This window comes from Neodiprion fabricii, chromosome 1 (genome assembly GCF_021155785.1).
Source record: "Neodiprion fabricii isolate iyNeoFabr1 chromosome 1, iyNeoFabr1.1, whole genome shotgun sequence".
Taxonomy (NCBI): Eukaryota; Metazoa; Arthropoda; class Insecta; order Hymenoptera; family Diprionidae; genus Neodiprion; species Neodiprion fabricii.
The window spans coordinates 29,537,430-29,561,398 of record NC_060239.1 but is presented as its reverse complement, the minus strand read 5'-3'; the positions used below and the strand labels follow the sequence as shown (position 1 = coordinate 29,561,398).

General features: G+C 37.9%; 4 protein-coding genes across 14 annotated transcripts; 2 read left to right on the top strand and 2 right to left on the bottom strand.

Annotated features, from left to right (window-relative positions):
* Positions 1–5,928: 5,928 nt before the first annotated feature.
* On the bottom strand, positions 5,929–10,939 carry LOC124175978. 11 transcript variants are annotated; one of them, XM_046556718.1, is made up of 8 exons: positions 10,815–10,877; positions 10,034–10,143; positions 8,285–8,786; positions 8,085–8,197; positions 7,349–7,851; positions 6,808–7,219; positions 6,316–6,651; positions 5,929–6,212 (listed from the first exon to the last, which is right to left on the bottom strand). In XM_046556718.1, the coding sequence occupies exons 1-8, from the start codon at positions 10,855–10,857 to the stop codon at positions 6,156–6,158; spliced, it is 2,076 nt and encodes a 691-aa protein (XP_046412674.1). In that variant the 5' UTR covers positions 10,858–10,877; the 3' UTR covers positions 5,929–6,155. The 11 variants fall into 11 exon arrangements, with proteins under 11 accessions (XP_046412674.1, XP_046412665.1, XP_046412725.1 ...); XM_046556709.1 differs by having other exon boundaries at positions 10,034–10,146; positions 10,815–10,864; XM_046556769.1 differs by lacking the exon at positions 10,815–10,877 and adding an exon at positions 10,488–10,616 and having other exon boundaries at positions 10,034–10,115.
* Positions 10,940–10,959: 20 nt separating this feature from the next.
* LOC124176082 (eukaryotic translation initiation factor 4E-like) lies at positions 10,960–13,317 on the top strand. Its single transcript, XM_046556924.1, has 4 exons — positions 10,960–11,093; positions 11,666–11,844; positions 12,302–12,619; positions 12,704–13,317. The coding sequence occupies exons 1-4, from the start codon at positions 11,064–11,066 to the stop codon at positions 12,816–12,818; spliced, it is 642 nt and encodes a 213-aa protein (XP_046412880.1). The 5' UTR covers positions 10,960–11,063; the 3' UTR covers positions 12,819–13,317.
* LOC124187882 (fas-associated death domain protein) lies at positions 12,478–15,772 on the bottom strand. Its single transcript, XM_046580068.1, has 3 exons — positions 15,436–15,772; positions 14,509–14,736; positions 12,478–14,420 (listed from the first exon to the last, which is right to left on the bottom strand). Exons 1-3 carry the CDS (start codon positions 15,770–15,772, stop codon positions 14,161–14,163), a joined length of 825 nt encoding a protein of 274 aa, XP_046436024.1. The 3' UTR covers positions 12,478–14,160.
* A 1,021-nt stretch (positions 15,773–16,793) lies between these two features.
* Positions 16,794–23,926, top strand: LOC124176071 (elongation of very long chain fatty acids protein 6). The gene is made up of 3 exons (XM_046556896.1): positions 16,794–17,332; positions 18,423–18,843; positions 21,260–23,926. Exons 2-3 carry the CDS (start codon positions 18,518–18,520, stop codon positions 21,828–21,830), a joined length of 897 nt encoding a protein of 298 aa, XP_046412852.1. The 5' UTR covers positions 16,794–17,332; positions 18,423–18,517; the 3' UTR covers positions 21,831–23,926.
* The last annotated feature ends 43 nt before the right edge of the window (positions 23,927–23,969 follow it).

Sequence of the window (23,969 nt, the reverse complement as noted above, 5' to 3'; positions counted from 1 at the left end):
GAGAACATGAGAGTAAATTTCTTACTGTGTTAGACGGATCACCCGTATCGCGAACGTACAAAATTTGAACAACGTTCTTGTTGTCATTTTTAGTGACCGGTTTTGAATGAGCTTCAATATTTTGTTCTTTATCGTTTGTTACGGGAGACGTGCTCATTTGGTATGCAATTATAGTGTTTTATGTCAACAACTTGTGTCGACTGCGAAAGGTCAAGTCGGGGAGAAAGATGTTGGAATTGCCAAAGGTATGTGCACTTTGTTGACTTTAATTAAGAAACGAAATTCATCAAAAAGAAAAATATATTTACGTGGAATTCACTCTGAGTAAACTAGAGAAATCCGAAGGTATTACAATTCCACATGCGTTACACATAACCGAAGCACGAATCTTATTGACAATAAGTTAAATTTATACAAGAATAAAATTGTCATTTGAAAAACTACAATATGTTAGTATTTGAGAAATGAAAATAAGTTCGCTTATGCTCGTTTCCACACCACCACAAGCGGTAGAGCACCCGGCGCGTTTTTTTTTTACGTGGTATCCCCAGTAGGCCTACTCCACGGAGAATACTTGCAAGATCGATCTTACATTCTTCGAAAAATTGCAAATGTCTTTTTTTCACATGTTAATTATGGTAAATTGTTTTTCCCAATCAATTTGTATTCGCGTATATTCGGAGTTTGTTCGAAATTTTTCAGTTAATATGACCAGCTGACTATTTACTATTGATCGAAGATGACTGTTTTCATTGTGGATGAAAGATGGCTGTTTTAATTATAGATGAAGGGTGATAGTTTTTATCTTGTAAGCGAACGGTGATTGTATTTGGATGTTCGGGTAGGGTTTTTTATCTTATGATGTATAAGATAATCACTAAAATGGAGAACTTGGTGAATACGCAAAACAATTCACAACTAAACCAAGATCGAAAATACGAATCGCCGTAAGACGCTGGCATTTACCTATCGGAAGACTGAGCAGAAATCTTCAAAGAAATGGAAACAAATCGGAGTAGGATAAACACAACCACCAAAATACGACAGTGCTATATAATTCTACAGTGAAATACAAACCGAACATGACCTATGGGCGACTCGAGAAAAAAAACTATGACACTAAAACGAGCGCAATAAAAGACTGTAAAACCATTAAAAAATAAACTATATACATCACTAAATCTATGTATCGGTGAAAAGATGACTGACCTTGAACCAGACCTAAACAGTCAATTAACCTCACTTACGTGGAACAGATGAAAATAAAATTAGTGACATATTTCGATATTAACAGAAATATGCTTAGCTTAGATAAGTGAGAAATATAATTAACGAATAAGAGACAAATTGATTAGTTAAAACAGTCAAAATATATGATTAGCTGAAACAGACAAAAGGTTTGATTAACTGAAACGGACAAAAAGCTTAATTAGCCGAAAGAGACAGAAAGTATAATTATCTGAAACAGACAAAAGGTTTGATTAGCTGAAACAGATAAAAGGTTCGATTAGCTGAAACAAGCAAAAGGTTTGATTAACTGAAACGGACAAAAAGCTTAATTAGCCGAAAGAGACAGAAAGTATAATTATCTGAAACAGACAAAAGGTTTGATTAGCTGAAACAGGCAAGAGATTTGATTAGCTGAAACAGATAAAACGTTTGATTAGCTGAAAGAGACAGAAAGTTTAATTAGCTGAAACATACAAAAGATTCGATTAGCTGAAACATACAAAAGATTCGATTAGCTGAAACAAGCAAAAGGTTTAATTAACTTGTGAATTAGACAAAAAGTTCGATTGGCTGAAAGAGACAAAGTCTGATTACCTGAAATAGACAAAACGTTTGATTCGCTGAAATAGACAAAAAGTTTTGTTAGCTGAAACAAACAAAAAATTTGATTGGCTAAAACGGATAAAAAGCTTGATCGGCTGAAAGAGACAGAAAATTTGATTAGCTGAATAATTATCTGAAACAGACAGAAGGTTTGATTATCTGAAACAGACAAAAGGTTTGATTATCTGAAACAGACAAAAGGTTTGATTATCTGAAACAGACAAAAGATTCAATTAACTGAAACAGACAAAAAGTTTGATTAGCTGAAGAGGACAGAAAGTCTGATTACCTGAAACAAACAAAGATTTCGTTAGCTGAAACAGACGAAGGTGTGGTTAGCACAATCACATAAGTTCATCCACTGACCAAAAATGGGTCGAGTCCAACATAATATTCGCTTTAATATTCATTCTACTGATGTATCAAAAACATTCTAAACTTTTTGAATCGACATTACTTTCTGCGCAAAGTTTTGTTGCCCTGAAATGGAAAATAATACGATCAGTGAAACGACTATTTCTGTACATTTCAGATATATTTCATAAATACTTAGGCCAAAATTCTACACTATCAGTATATACTACCGAAATTTTTGTTCCTGCGCGTTGAGCGCCGGCTTTCGAATGCCGCGCTTTCTCGGATAAGTAAAAAGTATCAAGTCCACGCGCAAAAGGCGGCGTGGAACTTGAAAACTTTAAAATTCGTCAAAAAATTGACCCATGAGCTGAAAGATCAGCACATCTCGAGTGCTTAACTCTTTTATATACTGTTTGCAAAATCGACGCGTAAAAAAACGTGTCCGATTCCCGTTAGTAATTTACGCGCAAAAGGCTGCGTCCAATTTTCTTGATTATTCTACGCGCAATAAGGCGCGACAGAATAAACTGTCAAAAAATTTGTATTACCTGGGACTTGCCCCGAAAAATTCTGTAGAAACCCAATCCACATCTGCATCTTTTCGAATTAGATACATTGCTATGCGGATTGTTCTTCTCAGATTACAAATCGAAATTGGGAGGGAGGTTGGAGGAGGGCATGCATTATTGTGTGGCGTGACGGTCGGCGGTCCTCTTCGACGCGAAGTCTTCGAGCTCAGCATCTCTCCCCATCTAGCGTACCACGGAACGCGATAGATGGTCCAGAGATGCGTTTTGCCCATTCAGACGATCACAGAGTTGAATTGAACGAAATAATGATCGTTAATGACTAAATAATTGAATTGAACAACGATTGAAAAATGGTTGCAGAGTGACAAGAAATAGGAAATTAATTCTCATTAATATTCAAATCCTTACAAATGGTCGAAAGACTCGAATACGGAGTCTTTTGGGAAAAGAATTTCTGTGATCGTTTGACGCTGTGGATTACAAAAGTTAGTGACATCACGGTACATCGCGACCTTCCTACCCTTGCCTGTTACCCAACGCAACCGCCCAACGGAAAGAAAGACTCACACACACATGCATAACCTTGCGACGGATCCCAGAACGTCCACCTACCTACCCGGTTACCTATATTCGATCTAAACGATTCTCCATTTTTTCCAACACACATCATTCTTCTTCATTTGCGCCGTGGTCACTGACTTACATTTTCGTTGGTTACCTGTTGGGAGCAACATGTTTTTGTATCATAGTCTGCCTATTCAGCATACAGTATAGCGGTTGTATCCCGCCAACCCTAATATTGTATGTATTATTTTAGTAAATGTTGGCAGACTATCGGTACATTAACAGTTTGTAAAATTGATTAAAAACATCCTGTATGCCAATTAGCATTTTTCTAAGCGAGCTAAGCCTGCAGTTGATCAATACTTGTTGAATGTTAAAAGATTAAAAATGATATATAAGATGCAATTTGATTACGTTACGTTATGCCAGACTTTGGAATTTTATCGATTCAACATTAATGTGAATAATTGAATACGTTCAAACCTCAGGTGAACCCACCACTTAAACGACATCATCGGTAAATTTAAACGTAGAATATTACATCAGTTAGGTAACACATTTCGATCTCGCGAGTGCCGAGTAAGCGATGGTTACCTGTCGCGATGCTCATTCCACTTTTAGCAACGTGCAAAATTTCTAACCTTAAGCAAGTTACGGTAAATTAAATTGCAAAAAAAAATTATTTGACTGAAAGTCAAGCACGTTGCGACCGCGAATGAGCCTATTCATGCAGCTGAGAAATCGAAGATTTGTGTAACAATTGTTACCGCCACGCCACGATACAGAGGAATCCCAGGGAAATACCCGTAACCTAACACATGCAAACTCACCAACGTTGCCGAGAAATGAAAAAGTTACTCGGAAGTCTCTGCTTAAATCTGTAACAAATAAAACAGAACACTTGAATTAATTTAACAAATTGGCATTTTAGTTTTCAAATTAATTAATACTGATGTCTAGTTTCATATTCATTGCATGTAATGCAAGACAAAAGTTCGGCTTTATATGTATCACCTGGAATTATCAATCAATAATTAACATAAGTATCGTTACCTTGACTCTGGGCTGCTCCACACTCTTACATGTAGTAGTTCCTGTAGCATCTCAGGTTGATTGGTAAAGAGACGCACTTTTCACATAATTCAGATCTTCACTAATCTCTAATAATCCAAAAATCCCCACCACAATAACACTCGATTCTACAGTCATTTTTTGTGCTGTAGCTGTCTCTTTGAACCGACTGAGTAAACTTGCTAACAATGCAACTGCGCATTTGCCGAAGAGCAGCAAAAAAAATAATAAAATTGACACTCGACGCACAGAGAAAAAAATAAACATTACTGAAATCTGAAGTTACACAAAACAATGAAAACTCGGAACACAAAATTCACCTTTAACGTTCGCGGGATGTTTTTATTTCAGTGACTCGGTTTTTCTTAAGGCTATACGCTACTGCTCCGCGTGTATTATTCACAGATGAGTATGGTGGAAATACACTGATCGTACAACGTGACACAACCTGACCAACACGGTGTGAATGTCGAATTGATACTGAGAACACGTGATTTCGCTCCGATTGCTTGGAAACGACTGATGCCGCACGGGGTTCAGAAGAGATTTAAATAACTTCTCTGAAGGACGGAAGATAATAATTCTCCCGCTCTCTCTGTCGCTCTTCCATGGAGTGGGGGTAGCAACACGCGTTGCCTCTCAGGCTCCCGCCCGATGGGTAGAGCAACAGAGAGGAGGGGGGGGAAAATTATTATCGTCTGTCCATTAGAGAACCGATTTAATCCGTTCTCTAATCCGTTTAATCCGTTCATTCGAATCCGTTCACGGGACGCTTACACCGTTGCTTACGCTTGGCTTACGCTTTATTTTATATATCTACGTATGTAAGACCGTGGGCCGGGTGAAAACACCACGTAAGCTAGACGCAACGCGATCAAATGTTTAGAGCATTACCGTATATGCGACGTCAGGCGATGTATGAATTCTCCGACCACTTACGGGTATATTTTCTTGGACGGGATTTTCTCAACTTTTCAATTTCTCTGCGACGATAGTATGTTACCAAAGTTTTGCACGCGATAGTTGTTGGTTATGAATAATTTCTTTTACAGGCGTGATCAGTTGCTTGGTAATAATACGTGAAACTGCTAACACCCCCAAACCCGGCAAACTCTTACGCAAAATAACCCAGGGTTTGATCGGTATAACGTAGACCGTAATTCAAAATCATTCGACACACTCATGCTGACTCATGATAATCAGACTACTCACGCTATGTCGAGTAAATCCAAAGCGGAATTACCGAATGAATTTAACATTCCAGAATATTTGCAATGATTCGCCTTGACAAGTAACGATTTCTTGAGGATTCATTTAATACTGGGCTCTGTATCCTGAAATGATACTGGTTCGCCGACACTGATGATTACTACTTGAAGTGTTGGGCGGCATCGTCAAAGAAATCTTAATCGTTTTCCGCAACAAATAAAGACAATCAGCAAAAATATTGATATTCACGACGAACGCTTGCTAAATAAATTTAATCGCATATTTAGTTATAGTTTTTATTTTCAAAAGTGAAACGGAAAAGGTGAGAGGAATGTGGTAAAAAATAAAAGCAACCATGTAAATGTACTAAAAAAAATACTGTATACTTTGAATTTTAAATAATTCATCTTATACGAGCTTTATTACTAATGTAATTGAATAATATTTTACTGATAAACATACTATCATGTTACTTTATCACTGACATTATACGCATGTCAAAAAAAGTATTTACATATCAGAATATTAAAAAATGAATAGTCCGAGAGTTTTCTCTCGCTGTCAAATAATTGTGTAGTAAAAAAAAGAGATCTATAATCCAATATCACCAGCCATATTCTCCAAATCGTTGAACATTTGGTCGAGATGCTGAAAAAAAAATACAATAAAATACAGTAACATGAAAATTAAATTGTGGTTCGGTTTGAATTATCGTCTCCTCGTTGAAGAAATAAGTGCATGATTGACTCACATCTACAGGCTCGTCGTCCTTATTCTCATTCTGTTTATCGTCATCTGGTAAAGTTTCGGTATCATCGATTTCCTCGTCCTCGTCGTCTTCATCTTCTTCTTCACGATCATCGTCATCGTCATCGTCATCGTCATCTGAATCATCATCCTCTTCTTCGTCGTCATCGTCATCAACTTCATCGTCTATTTGTGCGTCTTCTTGCATTTCCATCTCATCGTAGTCTTCAGGTTCTTCTTTTATCTCCAGTAATAACTCTTTATCTTCTATCTGACTAGTTTTCAAAGGCACCGAAGGAACTGACTCAGTCATCTGTGGTATTTCTGATGGCTTTAATGTCTGAACAAAAACAAAGAACGAGAATGAATCATCATTGGAGAATATTTATTATCAAAGGTAACGTGAGACGTTCCGGAAGATACGAGAATACTATAAAACTCAGTAGGAATGAGAACAAGACGTTTTTATATCATATAATCTCAATAATCTTTTTACCCATGGTTGTTGTTGGTGCAGAATTGTTGTCTTTGTGGATGTTACAACAGGCGTTGGTACTGTTGAAGGCAGCTCTGTAAATGGCGACGACTTCAGAATTTCCGATTGAGAATCACACTGACTCTTATTCTGTACAGTTTGTGGTGCCAATGTAATATGGTTCTGTTTTCCAACATCTGGCTTTATCTGGTTTTGTTGATTTGAACTTAAAAGTTCTTTCTTCACTTGAGATGGAGTTCCAGGTTCTTCTTTTACCTTCTTCACATTAGGCTTTGGTTCTCCTGGTAGGCACGTATTGCCACGCTGTCTTCTAAATCTAACAATGATGCTACGAGTGTCCCACATTAAATCATGAGCTTGTCTATAAGCAGATATAGATTCCTCGACACTGTTATACCGTATGAATGCATACCTGGAAATTTTCAATGTGGATATGAGTGAGTTTATGATTAAAAATTGGTAAACATTTCCACTTTGGTATCAACTCATTGTTAAGTGGGATTGTAATTTTATCACATACCATACACATGAGCCAACTTACCGAGTGTTTCTCATTTTTTGGGCATATCCAACATCGACCCGAGCTGCGGAAGGAAACTTAGTTTTGACTTCATTAACGTTGACAGATTCTGGTAAATTTCCAATGTACAGTGTATAAGGGTCTATTTCTTCCGGAGTTGGATTGTCTTCGTCCCTCAATGATTTTCGCTCAACTTTCAAATGTCCTACTCCAAACTGTATTTTTTCCAATTCCTGTATAGCTTCATCGATGTTAACATCTTCTGCCATTTGAATGAAGCAATACCGTGGTCCGCTGGGACTTTGAAAATGTATATTTTGTATGCCAGAGTGAAATTCTCTGACGATATCTTTATTGAGATCAGGATCCGGAAATTTTATGATTAAACTTTGCGCCTTCACAGTTTTATTGTATTCATTTTCTATTTGTAGTGCCCTTTCAGCATCTTCGCGATTCCATGGACGGCTTGGATAACTTTGGGACATTGGCTTCCGTTGTTTATTCTTTTTAACAACGGTTTCCTCCTAAAATCAAGTCAAAATCGATCAAAATTAACTCACTTTGAGTGAGTGGAAATGAAGATTTCGATCACAACTTCAAAGTGTAAATCTTTGAATTTTCTGAATCGAGCCATATCACAATTTATAAAGTGCAAACTAGGCTAGCAGAAAAATAAATAAAAATATATACACTCGCATGAAGACATAAGGATATCCATATCACATTTATAAAACTTAACTACAAGTCTGGAACTCACAGAAACTATTTTAATGTCTTGATCGCCAGATTCGTCCATGTGTCTATTGATTGAAATTTGAGAGGCTCCGGGTGGTAAAGAGGACTGTTGTATTTGATGGTTGTGAATTGCAACTGAAATATGATTGATAAAACCATTAGCTTCATGAATCGATGCAGGTACGAAGTAACGGTTTCTCTGGCGGTCCAGCCCTATCGTACCTGGCAACGATGGCCCAAAATATGAAGTTTGATCAAACTGCCCCTGGAGTTGATCGTATCGAGGATTCCTTCTGTTTTTCCTATGGAAATTACTCCGTTGGTTATATATATTGTTCCGATTGTGGTTGAACCTGTCTCGCCTGACATAGTTACTTCTCAACGGCATGTCTCGTTGAAAATTATTTGGTGTCATGTCGCGAGGTGACTGCGGTGGTAGTGGTGGAGTCTGAGGCGTCATCCACTGCCATGGTGGAGGCGGATGTGACCAGGGTTGCATGGGTGTAACTTGGGAATGAACTGGTCCAAATACATGAGGTGGAGGAGGGAGCGTGCCTGGTGGGGGAGGCATAGGAGGCAAGGGTGGCTGTCCAGGTAAGGGTTGATTTAGAGCTGCCGGAGAGGGGGAGGGTACGGAGTAACTGCCATAAGTATTATCATATCCAAATGCTGCCAACTCCTGTTTTACTGCCAAACGTTTACTGTCTCCATTTTCTTCAGGTCCCTGAAAACAGTTGCATTTGAAGTTACTTTCTTCTCAGGCTTATTTAATGAACATTGCTCTTTGTAAGATGCTGAAAAGAAATTTACAGAAAGCAAATGAAAGGAATAAATTGGACATTATGTTGAACAACAATGTTATAATTGTAATCATGTAGTTAGTAATAAGAATTGAAAAGTGTACGGAAGCCGGTCTACGAATGTACCGGAATGTATTCTACAGATGCATCCCCTATGCTTCTAGTTACACAGGTCTGGTTTAAAGAACAGATTGGCACAATTTCTACATCAGATGAAAGCAATGGCAGCAAAAACAAGACTGGCTAAATGTTATGAAAAATATGAGAAATAACAGTGCGATAATTCTTCAGAAAAATAGAGGAACATGATATATTTGGTTTTTTAGCCCTCTGAGGGCAACCATTTTCAGGGGTCCCTTGTTTAGGCAACCCTGTGTTAAGCAGAATTGGTTTTGTTTATAAAAACGGTTTAAATTCATATTTTTCAGCTTGTAAATAGTGAAATGAAATCGTTAGAATGTCTAGCGTACGATGGTAGAGAAACGAATTCGATATGTTTACTTTAGATGACGTAGTAAGATTTAATACAAAATGAGATATAAGGAATTAGCGAAAATTCCTTTGAATTGGCAAAAATAAATGGGTAATGATCCAGGTTGCCTCCAGAGGGTCAATCAGCCCTGTATCACTTGAAGTCAACAAAATACAGTCCAAATGCTAACCTTGCAGAATATTTTTTGTAAAGCCTAGTTCAGATGATCATATGTACATCTTTGCTTCGACAATTACCTTGAAGTGGGAACAAATTATAAGTAACAAAATAAAACAAAGATAAAATGTTAATCCAACAAATGGTAGAGTAAGTTCAATAAATTTTCTAAAGCTAAATTATTGAAATGGTTTTTGAGCAATTCCTTAATCATATGTTTGATTTTTTGTCTCATTTTACAGTAAAAGTGAAAGTAATGCGTGAAAGATGTATTAGACAAGTAATGAAATACTGCACAAAACACAAGCTTTATAATACATATCACTGCATACTTTACACACAAGTGTGTAACTTTGATAATATTTCTAGCATTCGTACAGTATTGGTTAATGTTAGTGACAACTTGGCAGAAGAAAATTGTGAATTAGAAACGATGTAATATAAACTGGGAAGAATTATCGAAATAAAAACAGGAGCGTTTGTTATCGTTCAAGCAGCTTAATTGTTATGTGGTTTGTTTACATTTTCTGGTTGGCTGTTTGGATATATCAAGTGTGGATGTTCTTTTTGATGTCCAGTCTTACTCCGTTGATTTGTAGTCTTTCTATTAAACATAATATGATCATCCGAACCTGCTTAAAAAGAGATAATATCGAAAAATAGGTCAATTTTGATGTAACTTCAGGAACAAGCCTAGAAGCTGAGAGTAGTTTTATGACCTTTGTGGCAAAATTGTACGGTGGATTAAAACGTGCAATAGCTGTTTACAGTACAAAAATTTGACAAGAAAATTAATCACGACAAATTTAGAGGCATGTTTCATTCAAAAAAATGTCTAAAGACTAATTACACTGTCTTTACCAACCAACGAGCTAACCCCAAATTACAACACGCCTACAAACCATCGATTTTCTAACACGAGATTCAAGAAGAATTGAGGAAAGGGATCCATAGAATAATAACATCGAATATTCACCGCATGCTTCATATTGATCACGATTTCACGGTTCACTGTTTACATGGAATATGTGAGATGCAAAAAAAAAATAAATATGTTCACTACAAATCACGCGAAATTAGTAGCGTTCCGTGTGGTTGCTGCGAGTTTCACGCTCGCACAGATGTCGCTGCGGACGAGGTTTTGCGTAGGTGAAAAAAAAAAAAAAAAGAAAGACATATAAATAGGGGAAAACAAAAAATACGCCGTCTTTCAATTACAAAACAAAGTTCGTAATTTTCGTGATTATAAAAATAATCAGTGTATTATTGAAAATTTCTCGCTTCATGAAGTAATTACATCTACCTCTGGAAAAGATCCACAAAAAAATCTGAAGGAACTCAATCATCACGATCGCCGAGGCATCTCTATTTCTTTCTTGTCTGTGTTTGGTCTGTGTCACTGCGTGTTGGTCTTCCCGTTTGCCTCTGCGCCGGCTAGCTCGTTTTTCGAAACAATTCCTCGCCGAGCCCGAGTGACTAGTTACGCAAACTCTTACCGACAGATGCCCTTAGTTGTCATTTGCTGAAAATCCTGGCGGTCGACTCCTGTGACATGGCTGCAAATAATTCGGCAGAAATCGAGGTATACTTGTAAAATTTCGTTGAATTATCGTATTTTCTTAACCGAAACTTAACTCGCTTTCCAACGAATATCATTAGTCCGGTATTTTAACCAAAAAAGGTCCGGTTTCACGCATCAGCATGGTTGCTTCCTCGTGCTCCCCGCCGCCTCCCTGACCCTCGTCCTTTTGCTGATAGGCATAACCTACTACTATCGCTTCGTTAGATCATTCATTTCTCTGCGTTAACCAATTCTCTTTCTCGTCTTACCGTAAAACGAATTAAAATGATACCAATCATTTTTGTTCGTTCTCCTTGTGTAGATTTCTCGACAACTATTCATTTCAATTCGCGCGATAGTTGATGGTACTTATCATTCATCACTCACGCTTTGGACAACTTCACTCCATACAAAATCTATCAAAGTACTCGTGGTTTCACACGTTCAGAGCTCCGTTCGCTTGAATATGCGGAAATCGCAGTGGAACATGTAGCTTGAGTTTACATTTAATTATGTTTGCCGAGTCTGCAGAAAATATTTACCGGCAGTATATGAATGTTGTACAGTAAGCAGAGGTGTATTTATCATTACAGGATACAGACAAGAAGGACCAAGAAGTAGCAAATTTGGAAGAATTTCCACCAGAGCTTCTTATCAAGCATCCGTTGCAAAATACCTGGACACTTTGGTACTATGAGAATGATCGCAGTAAGACATGGGAACAAAATCAGCGTGAAATCACAAGTTTCGACACAGCAGAAGATTTTTGGAGGTATTTTTTATAGAAATTTAGTTTTGACGGTCCTTCCACTTTAATATTCCTTCTATCATTTTTGCAAAGTTGAAAAATTATCCTCAATCATTTGTTTAAAAAGTCAAACTCTCAATTAATCAATCAGTAGTACCAAATTCATGTACTGCCAAGTTTTCGTTAAAATTTTTCAATTCCAAAGTAGTATTTACTTCATGAGTAAAGAGAATGGAATGTATATCGCTTTGCTCTCTATGCTTAAATGATGTCAAGTTAGTTTTACGTGCTATACTTTCACATCGTCGTGATCCACTTTCTTCACATTGTATTACATCGAAACATTTACACTTGACCATCCTGTTTTTGAAAAAGTTAACAGTCTCAAGTATCCTGCATATTTCAGCTGTATTATCAAATGTTTTATTTAGTTTCTACCTGTATATTTACACTTCATCTTATGATTAAATTCTTTTTCTAGCTTGTACAATCACATAAAGTTGGCCTCAGAGCTGCGGCAAGGCTGTGACTACAGTATGTTCAAGCAGGGTATTCGGCCAATGTGGGAAGATGATGCAAATAAAAAAGGAGGCAGGTGGCTGATTAGCTTGGACAAAAAGCAAAGAGGAAGTGATTTGGACCGTTTTTGGCTTGAAGTTCTTCTCTGTATGATTGGTGAAGCATTTAACGAGTTCTCTGATGATGTATGTGGAGCTGTGGTCAACGTAAGACCAAAAGGTGACAAAATTGGTGTATGGACAGCAGATGCAAACAGGGGTCAAAGCGTATTGGAAATCGGGTAAGATATTTTTCTAATTAAACCAGAATTGGAAACTGCAGTTTTCCTTAATGTGCCGTATAACCTTTAATATTATTATTGCAGGCGCAAACTAAAGGAAAGACTGCGGATTGCACCAAGGGTGCAAATAGGCTACCAAATTCATAAAGACACCATGGCTAAAGCAGGAAGCGTCACGAAGAACACTTATTCGGTTTAACCACAGCCCTTTTCTATTATTACTATACATCATCCTCACATTTCCTGACCCCAACCATTCGAATAACAAATAATTGCAAAGCAAATTATCTAATAGATATATTTATGGATCATCTGAATTCAACTGTCTGTATTCAGGAGAGGAATATACACATGTACAGAACTAGTGAATGGCTGAGCAAAGAAATAAGCAGTCCCTTCCCCTATTGCGCCCTCCAAAAATTATGTTGACGTAATCATGTTTCCTCTCATAATACGCGACTGAGTGATGGTTAATAAATGAGTTATTATATAACTAAATGCAAGATTTGTTAGTATAAAATTTTACATTGATATATATAACTTGTTCTCACAGTTATTTACCCAGAGGACATTAGCGCAGGCTGCTGTATTTTTTTTCCCTATATATATAATTTTTCTTTTATAAGAATATGTGAAAGAATCTGTACACAAAGGTATAGTCAAGTCATATGTGGAATAAAGTTATTCTTTTCTCACAATCCTTTGTTATATACCCTCCCTGATGTATAATAGGATTCGTGAAATAATTATCTAATTACTACCTAAAATTAGTGGTTTAGAAATTTTCGAATCAAAAGAATTTAACAGGAATCTTCCACTCAGAACTGAAATACATAAATAACCGAAATGCAGCAGCCAGCAAAAGCAAAATAATTTCTCAGTCCATTACTAGTTTAGTTGCATTTTCACTTCCATTTATACTATACGAATCTGCTTGAAACTGGTAACGATAGAGAATATATCTTTATTTTTCAGTGAACTACTATGTTATGAAAATTGTCAGCGTATGTAATACAGCATGCCAATTATAAATGTTGCCTTGTCAATTTATTTACTGTTTACTTCCCTGTTAAAACTGTTACATTATACTTCATTTTCTGTTACCTGCTTCTGAATTTGTCACTATGCGAATATACTATGTATTTGGACGTGAAACTAAAAATATACGCAGATAAATATTCAACAATTTGTTGATAATAAACGTGTGAAAGAAAAAAAAGCACAGTCCGGATTTACATTATTACGTAGACGTAAATGTACACATATTATCGTAATATATCCTCAGTAGGCCAAATATTCGTTTGTACCATACTTACATACGCCAACATTACATATCAAGATAAAAACAAAAATATCGAGCACACGGTTTTAGACATAGCTATTATTACAATACCCATATGGATCAGAAAAATATCATTATTTACAGCGTGAAAAATTTCGCTCATCGGAGTCTTTTTGTGTTTGAAAGAAGTATTATGCTGAAACTATATGCAACTTAATACAGAAGAAACACACGTACAACTGCTCTGTCTCTACGATGTTCAATATTTCCGAGTTAGTAGATCGTCGACCAGGTTTCTGAGATCCTTACGTCTTGCCTTTTCTAACGCATTCTTCAAGTTCATCGACCAGTAAGACAAATCACTTTTAGCAGCAAACATTTTCAATGCTGCGAAGGCCTTTTCTTTAGAATCAGAATTGAACTGCGTGTCAATACGGTCGATGTCACCCTCCCTGACATCGAGATATCTGGCCACATCACGCCATGATTTGCCTAATGCTTCACTCACTCTGTTGAACACTATAATTCCAAGTAAAATTAATTATTTGCATGTATATTGAGAGCAATTTAGTTCCAACTCAAGTACAGTATTGCAATAAAACCTTACCCATATACATAATTTTCTGTTGGTTTTCTGGCTGAGTTTGTGAATATGAAGGATACATTACAGATTCAGACGTGGATGGATACCATTGATAATTTTGTCTGTCTGGAGTGTTTCGTATTTCAGTTTCTTTGTTCGGATCGTTCCTGGCATATGGAATTCTAGATCCTTCGGCAAAACCAGGATTAACGACTTGTGAGGGCGGCGCAGATGGTTCAGGTATATAATGCACTGAATTTGGCAAGAAACCATACAAAATGCATAGTATTGACAGAATAATAACGGAAAGTACAAGACTTAAGACTATCAGAGTTTGTCTTTTTTGAACAAACTGTCTCAGACTTGTTTGTTTTTCATTAAAATTTTCTGTGGACTTTGATTGTATTGGAGAAGGTCCAAATGATGTATCGTCAATATGAGATGAGCAAGTGGTTGGAGGCATATGTGACTGAGGTGTTGAAAGTAAAGGTATGTTAAAATTAGTCTCAGATAGATTTAATTCTTGTCTCATTGGCAGGGATAATTCAGACTTGATGTTATCGTTTTTTGATGTTAAGATGGCAGAAACCGCCTTGCTGGAAGTAACATTTGGAATTAAATTGCCCTTTTGGTGTTTGAGAATGCCAGGTGTTTCCTGTGATGTAACACACAAGTTCGGATCATTGTTTGTTTCTTGCGTATTATTATTGTTGAAATTAAAATTATTTGCAAAGGAAACATGATTTCCAACATCCGCGTTTGAACATATCAACATCACAGAATTGTTGGAATCATTCAAGTCATCACCAGTTGTAATAGTAAGTGAAGATTCGGGGAGAAATTTATATTTTACAAAAGATTGAAATTGTGGTGTTCTGAGATGGTGTCTGCTATTCAAATTTTCAGATGAAAAGAGATTATTAATAATTTTGTTTCGTCGATAACACTCACCGTTCGAACATTGGTACAAATTGGTTTCTGGTGGATATGGAGTATAGTTTTCCAGCCAAGCCATGTACTTATTAAATTTTGTGTTAATCATAGAATGATGGGGAAAGTTTTGAGCAATATTCTTCAACAGTTGTATTTTGTCATAACGGATCACCCCTCTTTTCTCAAGAACTCTGACTAGCTGTTCAATATTTTCAATAGACTCATATGTCCTTACAGAATTTATGGCTTGCTGATGACGAATTTTTAATGCAATCACATCTGATCGTGTTAGATAAAGTTTTGCTTCACTAAGAAATTCTTTTCTAAGTGCTATGTACTGTTCGTACTGCTCCATACTTATATCTATTTTGCCTTTAAATCGAGATACTTAATATACAGAATATAAATCTGTTTACTCAATAACTATGTGATTCCCCTGCTGTAGATGATGTTCCAACTGTCAGAGCTTACGCCTCACTCACTCCCCGCTGACAACACCTCATACTACATAACCTCAGCCGCTATCACCTCACTTGACGATCTGACCCATAATCTGATCATTGTCCTAATTTCTTGTAGGCTATCTCCCATCACATTGTTATCGTCCATTTATCTCTGAGTGCATCGTATCCTGTCGAATTCTCTTGATTGACTTTTTGACACCAATTTACATTGTATGCATTGCAAAATTGACATCGATATGTCTGGGGATATTCTGCGTCATAAATATCGTTGACCGAAGATGCAACCAGATGCAACATTATGGGTGCGTTCCGAAACTAGCTGCAGCGCTGAAAACTCCTTAGGAAATAGACAGAGCTAGTCACAAATTCGGCAACGCAAGAGAGATAAAAAATCAGCGACAACACTGGAAGGTAATTTCGAAACGCACCCTATGCATTTACTTCACTAGTTACTTATATGAATCGACCATGGACTTGGAATCGACAAACTAACGGGATATTTCCGGCGTAGTCTATATACTATTACAAGAGAGATTTGTTTTTTGAAATAGTCTCAGATCTGCCCACGGTCTTTGTATACAGGTCGGGGGCCGGATTCTGAACATCAAGTGAGTCGCGTTCGCCTTTGTAGAAACGGAAATTTGGAGTGTGATGTCAATCTTTTCTTTCCTGAATAGCGTATGGCTCACTGACTACAGAACTAACTCTCACCAATCTCTATCAGTGATTCGTCCAGCCCTACTCTTTGATCTCGGTTGCAGCGGTTTCGATTCTCCAGTTCGCCATATATCCCTGGTAACTTTTGAATTCCCTAGTGAGACGCACTCACATCGGATGGGCGATGGCAGCACTGATTAGTTGGGATGAGTATACACGTAGATAGTTGGTCGAAGACCACGTCTGGCACTCCTATGCAGCCGGTGCCGCCTTAACGCTCCCCACGCCGATGCCAGTTCCCCGCGGGTCGTCGATGCGTGAGAGTGGAAGTGACCGGTGCGAACGAGGAACTCGGGGGTTTGGTGTGGGAAGAATAGTGCGGATTGACGTTCGAAGCACATTTCAAAACTTGCTCCTTTCCTGCGCAGGTCGAGGAGAGGCTGTGCTCTCAAATATAACGGGAGGACGATATCGCGTATTTATTTATTTATTGATTCGTGAAACATTCCGGGCAAACCCACACCGCATCGCATCGCATCTCACCGCACATCGCGCGTTTACCGTGTGACAGATTCTCTACACCGGCTTACGCATGAATGGCCTACATCTAGCCGGCGCGAACTAGTCACAAATTCCTAACTAGTCAAGAATTTTAACGTCGAAAACGTGTCGGCGTGTAAGAGCGACTCCAACATTTTCTGGAGTTCCGTATACATTCGACGATAAACAAACGGAAGAGGGCGACGAAGAGGATAACCGAAAATAATTGACTTTCGAGAAATAATATACTACAAGTAAGTGATTTAACTTTCAGTTTCAGTGAACAACATTTCTCAATAACCAGAATTGTTGCGATCTCTCATTCAGTGATTAATTTACCGCCACGTGAAAACTCGAGGTGAAATGAAGAAAGTTTCAAGAATCGTTCCTGCCATGCTTATACCCGGTTTATTCACATTCTAGATTACACTTACGATACCTCGCGAGATAATCTATTAACTAGTATACATACATACATTCTTACATACATACATGACACGCGTGTACGTCATTTCTCATATCCAGAGGGCTTGCGATTACAGTGTAATTTTATTCTCCGAACGGTAGAACATGTGGGTTGACAATACATATACTGTAGGTATATCGTATCTACCAATGCAATGCATAAGTAATGCACGTAGCGAGCGAGAGGTGAAACAACTTATTTCTGTGTCAAAAATACAGTTGCCAGTGATTGATTAGTCGGGGCGGAGAGAGAAAAACAGTTACAGACGCCTCGACGAGCTCCGAAAACGACGACGCGTTCTAGATTGACGACAGACGACGATCGCAAGGCTTAATTTTTTAAACACGAGTATAGTTTTCGACAAGCAGTCGTTGTATTTTTGTCAATAAAACAACAAAGAGTGATCGGTCTGATTTGTTTACACACGGCTCTCGCGTTGACGTCGAGCAGAAAACGCATTACAACACGTAATACATAAGTCGTGTTATGCTTGTCGCTTAACCGAACACGCGAAACGTGTACGCATAACAAACGACAGACGAAATTGATGCAGAGAATTGTCCACGTAACTCTGTTTGTTTGCATATAATAAGCAATAATGTATCTTTTTACACGGGAATAGGTTGTGTTATTGATGCGGGGGAGGTAAAAAAAATTACGAAACCTGTTTGTGAGTCGTTAACTCACGGTTAGTGTGTTGTATCTACATATGCACATTATTACGTGTATAAACATACCTTGGCTGCAGTGAATTGCACCAATTCTGCATCAGGTTGCGGTGTTGGCGTGATGAAAGACGGTTTTGTGTTATCCGTAAGTCGAGGTACACAATTCGCGGGCTCGACGCACCTGCCTAACGACTCTTGTCATCCCCGCAGAATCATCCGCACATTGGTAAACCAGAAGGACGCGGGCCAAGACGAAAAGCCCTGGACTTGATTGAGGAGAATACGCACTCGGAAGAGAAGGAAAGATGAACAAAATGGACTACATGGAGGTTACGCTGCCCAATTACTCCTACGTGTTCAACTTCGAGGAGGAATTCATTCACCAAGACACCAGGGTCTGGATGATGAACAATTGGACGAATTGCTTCTACTATTGCGGCATTTACATGATCCTCATTTTTGGCGGTCAGCACTTTATGGCCAGTCGGCCCAAATACGAACTCAGGGGCGTACTCAGCCTTTGGAATACTTTACTCGCCTCCTTTTCGATCATTGGATTCACGAGAACCGCCCCCGAACTTATCCACGTGCTCAGGAATTACGGGCTTTATCACAGCGTCTGTATACCGAGGTATGTACATAGTATGAGTCCCGATTTATTCTCGATTCATTATTAAAATCCCCCTAACAGTGTATTCGAAGTTTCAGCTCGAATCGTTAAATATGAAATACAATTGCTCATTTATCCGATACTTAATCATCATTTGGTAATGATAAATGAAATTAATGATCGTAATTGCAGGAATTTGCGATTCCGTGCCACGTATTTCGCTTACCAATAATACTCGCGATGTATTTTTCTCGAAGATTATGTTTATCTTTCGTATAAATCGGTGATTATGAGTGTGACAATGTGTAACGATGTTGGTTCTAAGTAACAACTTTCCTCATTAGATGCTAAAACCTGTTATACTCCTGACGTTATAATTGATTAGGTATATGTATTTGTAATGAGACGAATGTATCATTTCGCACGTTATTAGCACCAGCTATTTCTTACTTCGTTCGGACAACATGCAGGTGATAAATGATTGTAACTTTAGTAGAGGATAAAATTCATCATTTTTTTTCCCGTCCTGATTACGAAGTCGCGGCGGTATTAAGCAGACAGAATTATGGCGTGTGTTATTCAAACGTCGATAATCGTAGTTTAACAAGTTGAAATAATACCATGAATAGTAAATAGAGCGGCTCATGATTGCTTAAAATTTAGAACCATTTACATACAAGCAGTAAGCGAATTTCATTTCACCTTTAAATGAAAATACTTCCGCAGTTGCTGTGGTTTAAAAGTATAAATGGGTTTCTTTGAATAATCGTTTAATACTTGGAACATAAGAAATTAACTAACTTGTTTCATTGCTTGTAAAGAATTGTCATTTCAGTATTTAATGGTCGATAAACGTACGATGCGACGTTTAAAAACTGTTTAAATTGCAAATTAACAATTTTTATTTTTCTAGAAATACGTTGATAAATGGCTGATGACGTCATGTTCAACAAGTTTTTATCGAGTCGCGTTCGAATTTTGCATTGCAAATAACTAAGAAATGTATAAAGTTCAAACGGGGTTCAAGAAAAAATAGACAGTAAATTGGTATTTGCCGCGGCAGCAGGGCTTTCATTCTGTACATTTTTTTATACGAAATGTCATTGTGTTTCTACCGATGAACACCTCCAACAATCGACGAGCAAATGAGCGATATACTTATGGCAGATGACTCAAAATGATCTTTTCGTTACATATATTTTAAGCGATTGTTTCGCAGTTACATAGGTAAAAGCGACAGCGTTAAATCTATGCCCGAGGACATTAAATTATCATTGAAATCGTCCAAACCAGCGGGACGTCCGATCGTTTGAGAATTCAACATCCTGTATCTTATATCCGTTCACATTAACATATACAGGATCCATCGAAGTGTTTGTGACTGCGATATACGAACATACTTAACGAGTTAGTGCCGAAACCGCTCTATTACGTCGTACGAAATAAAATTAACAACTTTCCACCGGTGTGGAGTTATCTATACTTCAATTCCACAGGCAAGAATCACGTCAGAAATCCGGATGAAACTGGTACTACTCGACACAGTTTCAAAATTGTACGTCTGCTTCTGTCAGAATTCCGGTTTCAGGAATTGAAAGAATAAAAAAAAAAGTTGGCGTCTCCAGTTATTACGACTTGCATGAATATCCAACGTTTAGGAAAAAGTTTCTGTACGCATAATTGTCTCGTTATCGAATTTCGATTGTGTTTTATTTGGAATAATTAATACATGCGACTAGTAAATGCACGCGGTACCGATTGTGTCTACCGCAGTGGATCGTAATTGTTCAATTTGAAAAGCATGCAATTCACTTGACTACATATTAACATTTTTCAAACACCAGGTAAAACAAATTACCGTCAGCCAGTTCCGTAGTACATTTGAGGAATTTAACCGCGTTAAATAGTTACCCGTTTTCACCATGGATTTACACCTTGAATGAAAGTAAAATTAACGCTCATGTATAAAATTCTACGATAGTCTCGTAATCGTGGAAGATTCGGATTTCTCTCGCTGAGCAGGTGTGAACTTTTCGGTATAATTGTGAATGACATTTTATACCGAGTATGCATTTTGCTCGGATGAAAGTATTACGTAACTCGATTATATTGCGGGTGAATACACCAAGGTTGGATAGTCTTACTGTTTGCTATACGCATAACGACCCAGTGGGAAAAGTAAAATCTATCTGTAACATATACTTGACAAACATTGTAGCAACAGAGTCTCGAACTATCGCATCTTTACGAGCATATTAACTTGAAGAGTGGCTAGCAAGAAATTTATTACAAAGGCAGCGAATACGAATTGAAATAAGTATAAAATCATCGCTATAACATTCGCTACAAGGTATACACCGATGTGAGGACAAAGTCGGGATCAGCCGAAAAAAGTAGGGAAATTAAAATTACAAGTTTCGTAACGTCTGTGTTACAGCTTCATCGAGCAAGACCGAGTCTCCGGCTTCTGGACCTGGATGTTCGTCTTGTCGAAGCTGCCGGAGCTCGGCGACACGGTCTTCATAGTTCTCCGCAAGCAGCCGTTGATATTCCTCCACTGGTACCACCACATAACCGTCCTCCTCTACTCGTGGTTCTCCTACACCGAGTACACGGCGTCAGCTAGATGGTTCGTCGTGATGAACTACTGCGTCCACTCGATAATGTACTCGTACTACGCGCTGAGGGCGATGCGATACTCGCCACCGAAATGGATATCGATGGTGATCACCGCCCTCCAGCTGACGCAGATGATCGTCGGATGCGCGATCAACGTCTGGGCTCATCAATACCTCGAGAGCGGGCAGGCCGAGTGTCACATATCGAGGGTCAACATCAAGCTCAGTCTTATGATGTACTTCAGCTACTTCGTACTCTTCGCGAGATTCTTCCACAAGGCCTACCTCGGCGGCAAGAGCTCGTCGAAATCCGGAAAGAAGGCTTACGCCAACGGGAACGGTCACATCGCTGCGGCGGATTACAGCAACGAGAAGCTCAAAGCTAACTAAGGAAGATACTCTTTAAAATTGTTGATTTTCCCAGGTTTGTTGCCGGTGGGAACGGAACGGGAGGGTTGGGCGGGAAGGGGTGGTGAGGGTCGGATTGATGATCGGCTATTCTTCGTGAGACCCGTTGTGCGGAGAGCTTCCGGAAAGAGAAAGAGAGAGAGAGAGAGAGAGAGCGTGAGAGTGTGAGAGTGAGAGAGAGAGCGTGAGAGTGAGAGTGAGAAGGAGAGAGAGGTGAGAGAACGAGAGAGAGAGAGAGAGAGAGAGAATGTGAACGAGAATGTGTCGTACGCAAATTTGAACGAAAAAAATTTTGATTTCACCTTTGCGTGCGAGTTATACGCGCATATACTGTATACAGCGTTGTTTTGGGGTGAGTTAATTTTCACCTTTTATTTATAATTTTTTTTGGGATAAATAAATTGTTTGTCAATTCAGAGCTACGTGATACGTGATACATATTTTTTTACCCTCTTGTTTATGTCCTCTATATGTATATTTTTTCAAAACTACACGTCAAGGTCGGCTATTGATTTATTTGTCATTTTTATTAATCACTCTTTCTGAACTTAGTACCATAATTATTTTTCCTGTCGTCTTTTTCAAATGTTTGTTTGTCACCTATATTTTTGACACATCATGCTCGTCATTTAACACCGATCTAAAATATTTTCATACCAGCCTTGGTAATCGGAAATATACTGGGAATTTTCAAACACAGGTTATAAAAATATCAAAGTTACGTTCGGTAAACAAAACGTTGATTGCAGCATATAATTTTAAATAACAATTGTGCGTTTGTTGCATACGAAACAATGTCCTCGACTAATTCCATGCGGCATTTAACATGCACTATACTTCACTGATATGAGAATATGCATATCTGTATGCAAAAACAGTATCCGAGCAATTATTTTCTTGTACGTGATATGTATCGAAGCAGGTTTTGGTTAAAATTGCATTTTTTGTCACCGACGATAGGTAGCTAGGGAATGATAATGTTTGCGAAAACTCTCACAGACGGTAAATTTTTAAGAGCGAAAGTATTCGATAAACCGTTGCGTTATCGTACCTTCGAGTCTTATTTGACATCATAAGTCTCAGGAGGATAGTTCGGTAGTCGGAATGGAATGCGAAAATCGAAACTATAAATCCAGTCACGCATTATTTTCGGATTATCTGGAAGACTGTTAACTCCGGAGTTTCAGTGAATTAACGTTTTTAAAATATGCATGAAAAAATAATGTCGGAATCCTTGTAGACTGAAAGACATGCGAATGGGAAATTCGTGGATTTTGTAAGGTCATTTATGATGCACGATGGTTTTTTTTCTTTTTTTTTATATATATATATACTTATGGGGGAGTGAGAGCGAAAAAACTATGTCACTCGCATCACGTAGCTATTCCCTCGATGATACCGTCGATAATTTCTTAATTTCTCTGGCGTTTTAATCATCAACGAACACACGAAAATGAACAAACTTCGCGTACCGAAGATTTAACGATACCATTTCTTTTTGGTTGAATGAAAAACAATGATAATATTAAAGCTAATGATAATTTTTTTTCTTATTTTCATACTACTTTTTGTAAAATCTTATCAATATTGTGAGGATTTCTCTCTCTATATATATATATATATATATGTTTGTCAGCCTTTCCGCAATGTTTTCGAGAAATTCCGACGGACGAGACGGAATATTTTTAGTTTGAAACTCGTTATACGTTTTGCCGGTTTTTGGTGATTCGCGTTTTCTGTACTGTAAACAGTATATTTATTATTAAAACACGCTGCATACGCGAGCAAATAACAGATAACCATTTTTACAAATTACGTGGACCTGTTCCGGATTGCGAGCGCAATCTCACGAAGACACGATCTTATATAATATATATAGTATAATATAATATGCATAGTAATATTGTACCGCCCCCAAAAAACAGTCCAGAACGTTGTTGTTGCCGTAGCTACTTAAGGTACCTAAAGTAAATTGCGCGTGACGTCATAACGAGAGGAGTTTATTATAGGTTTAGGTGTTATATTATACAAAAAAAAAAAAAAAAATAAGAAGAAGCCGCGATTCTTGTTATTGGTGTCACCTTCGAGGTAATAAAGAAAGTATATATTAGAAAAGTGAAA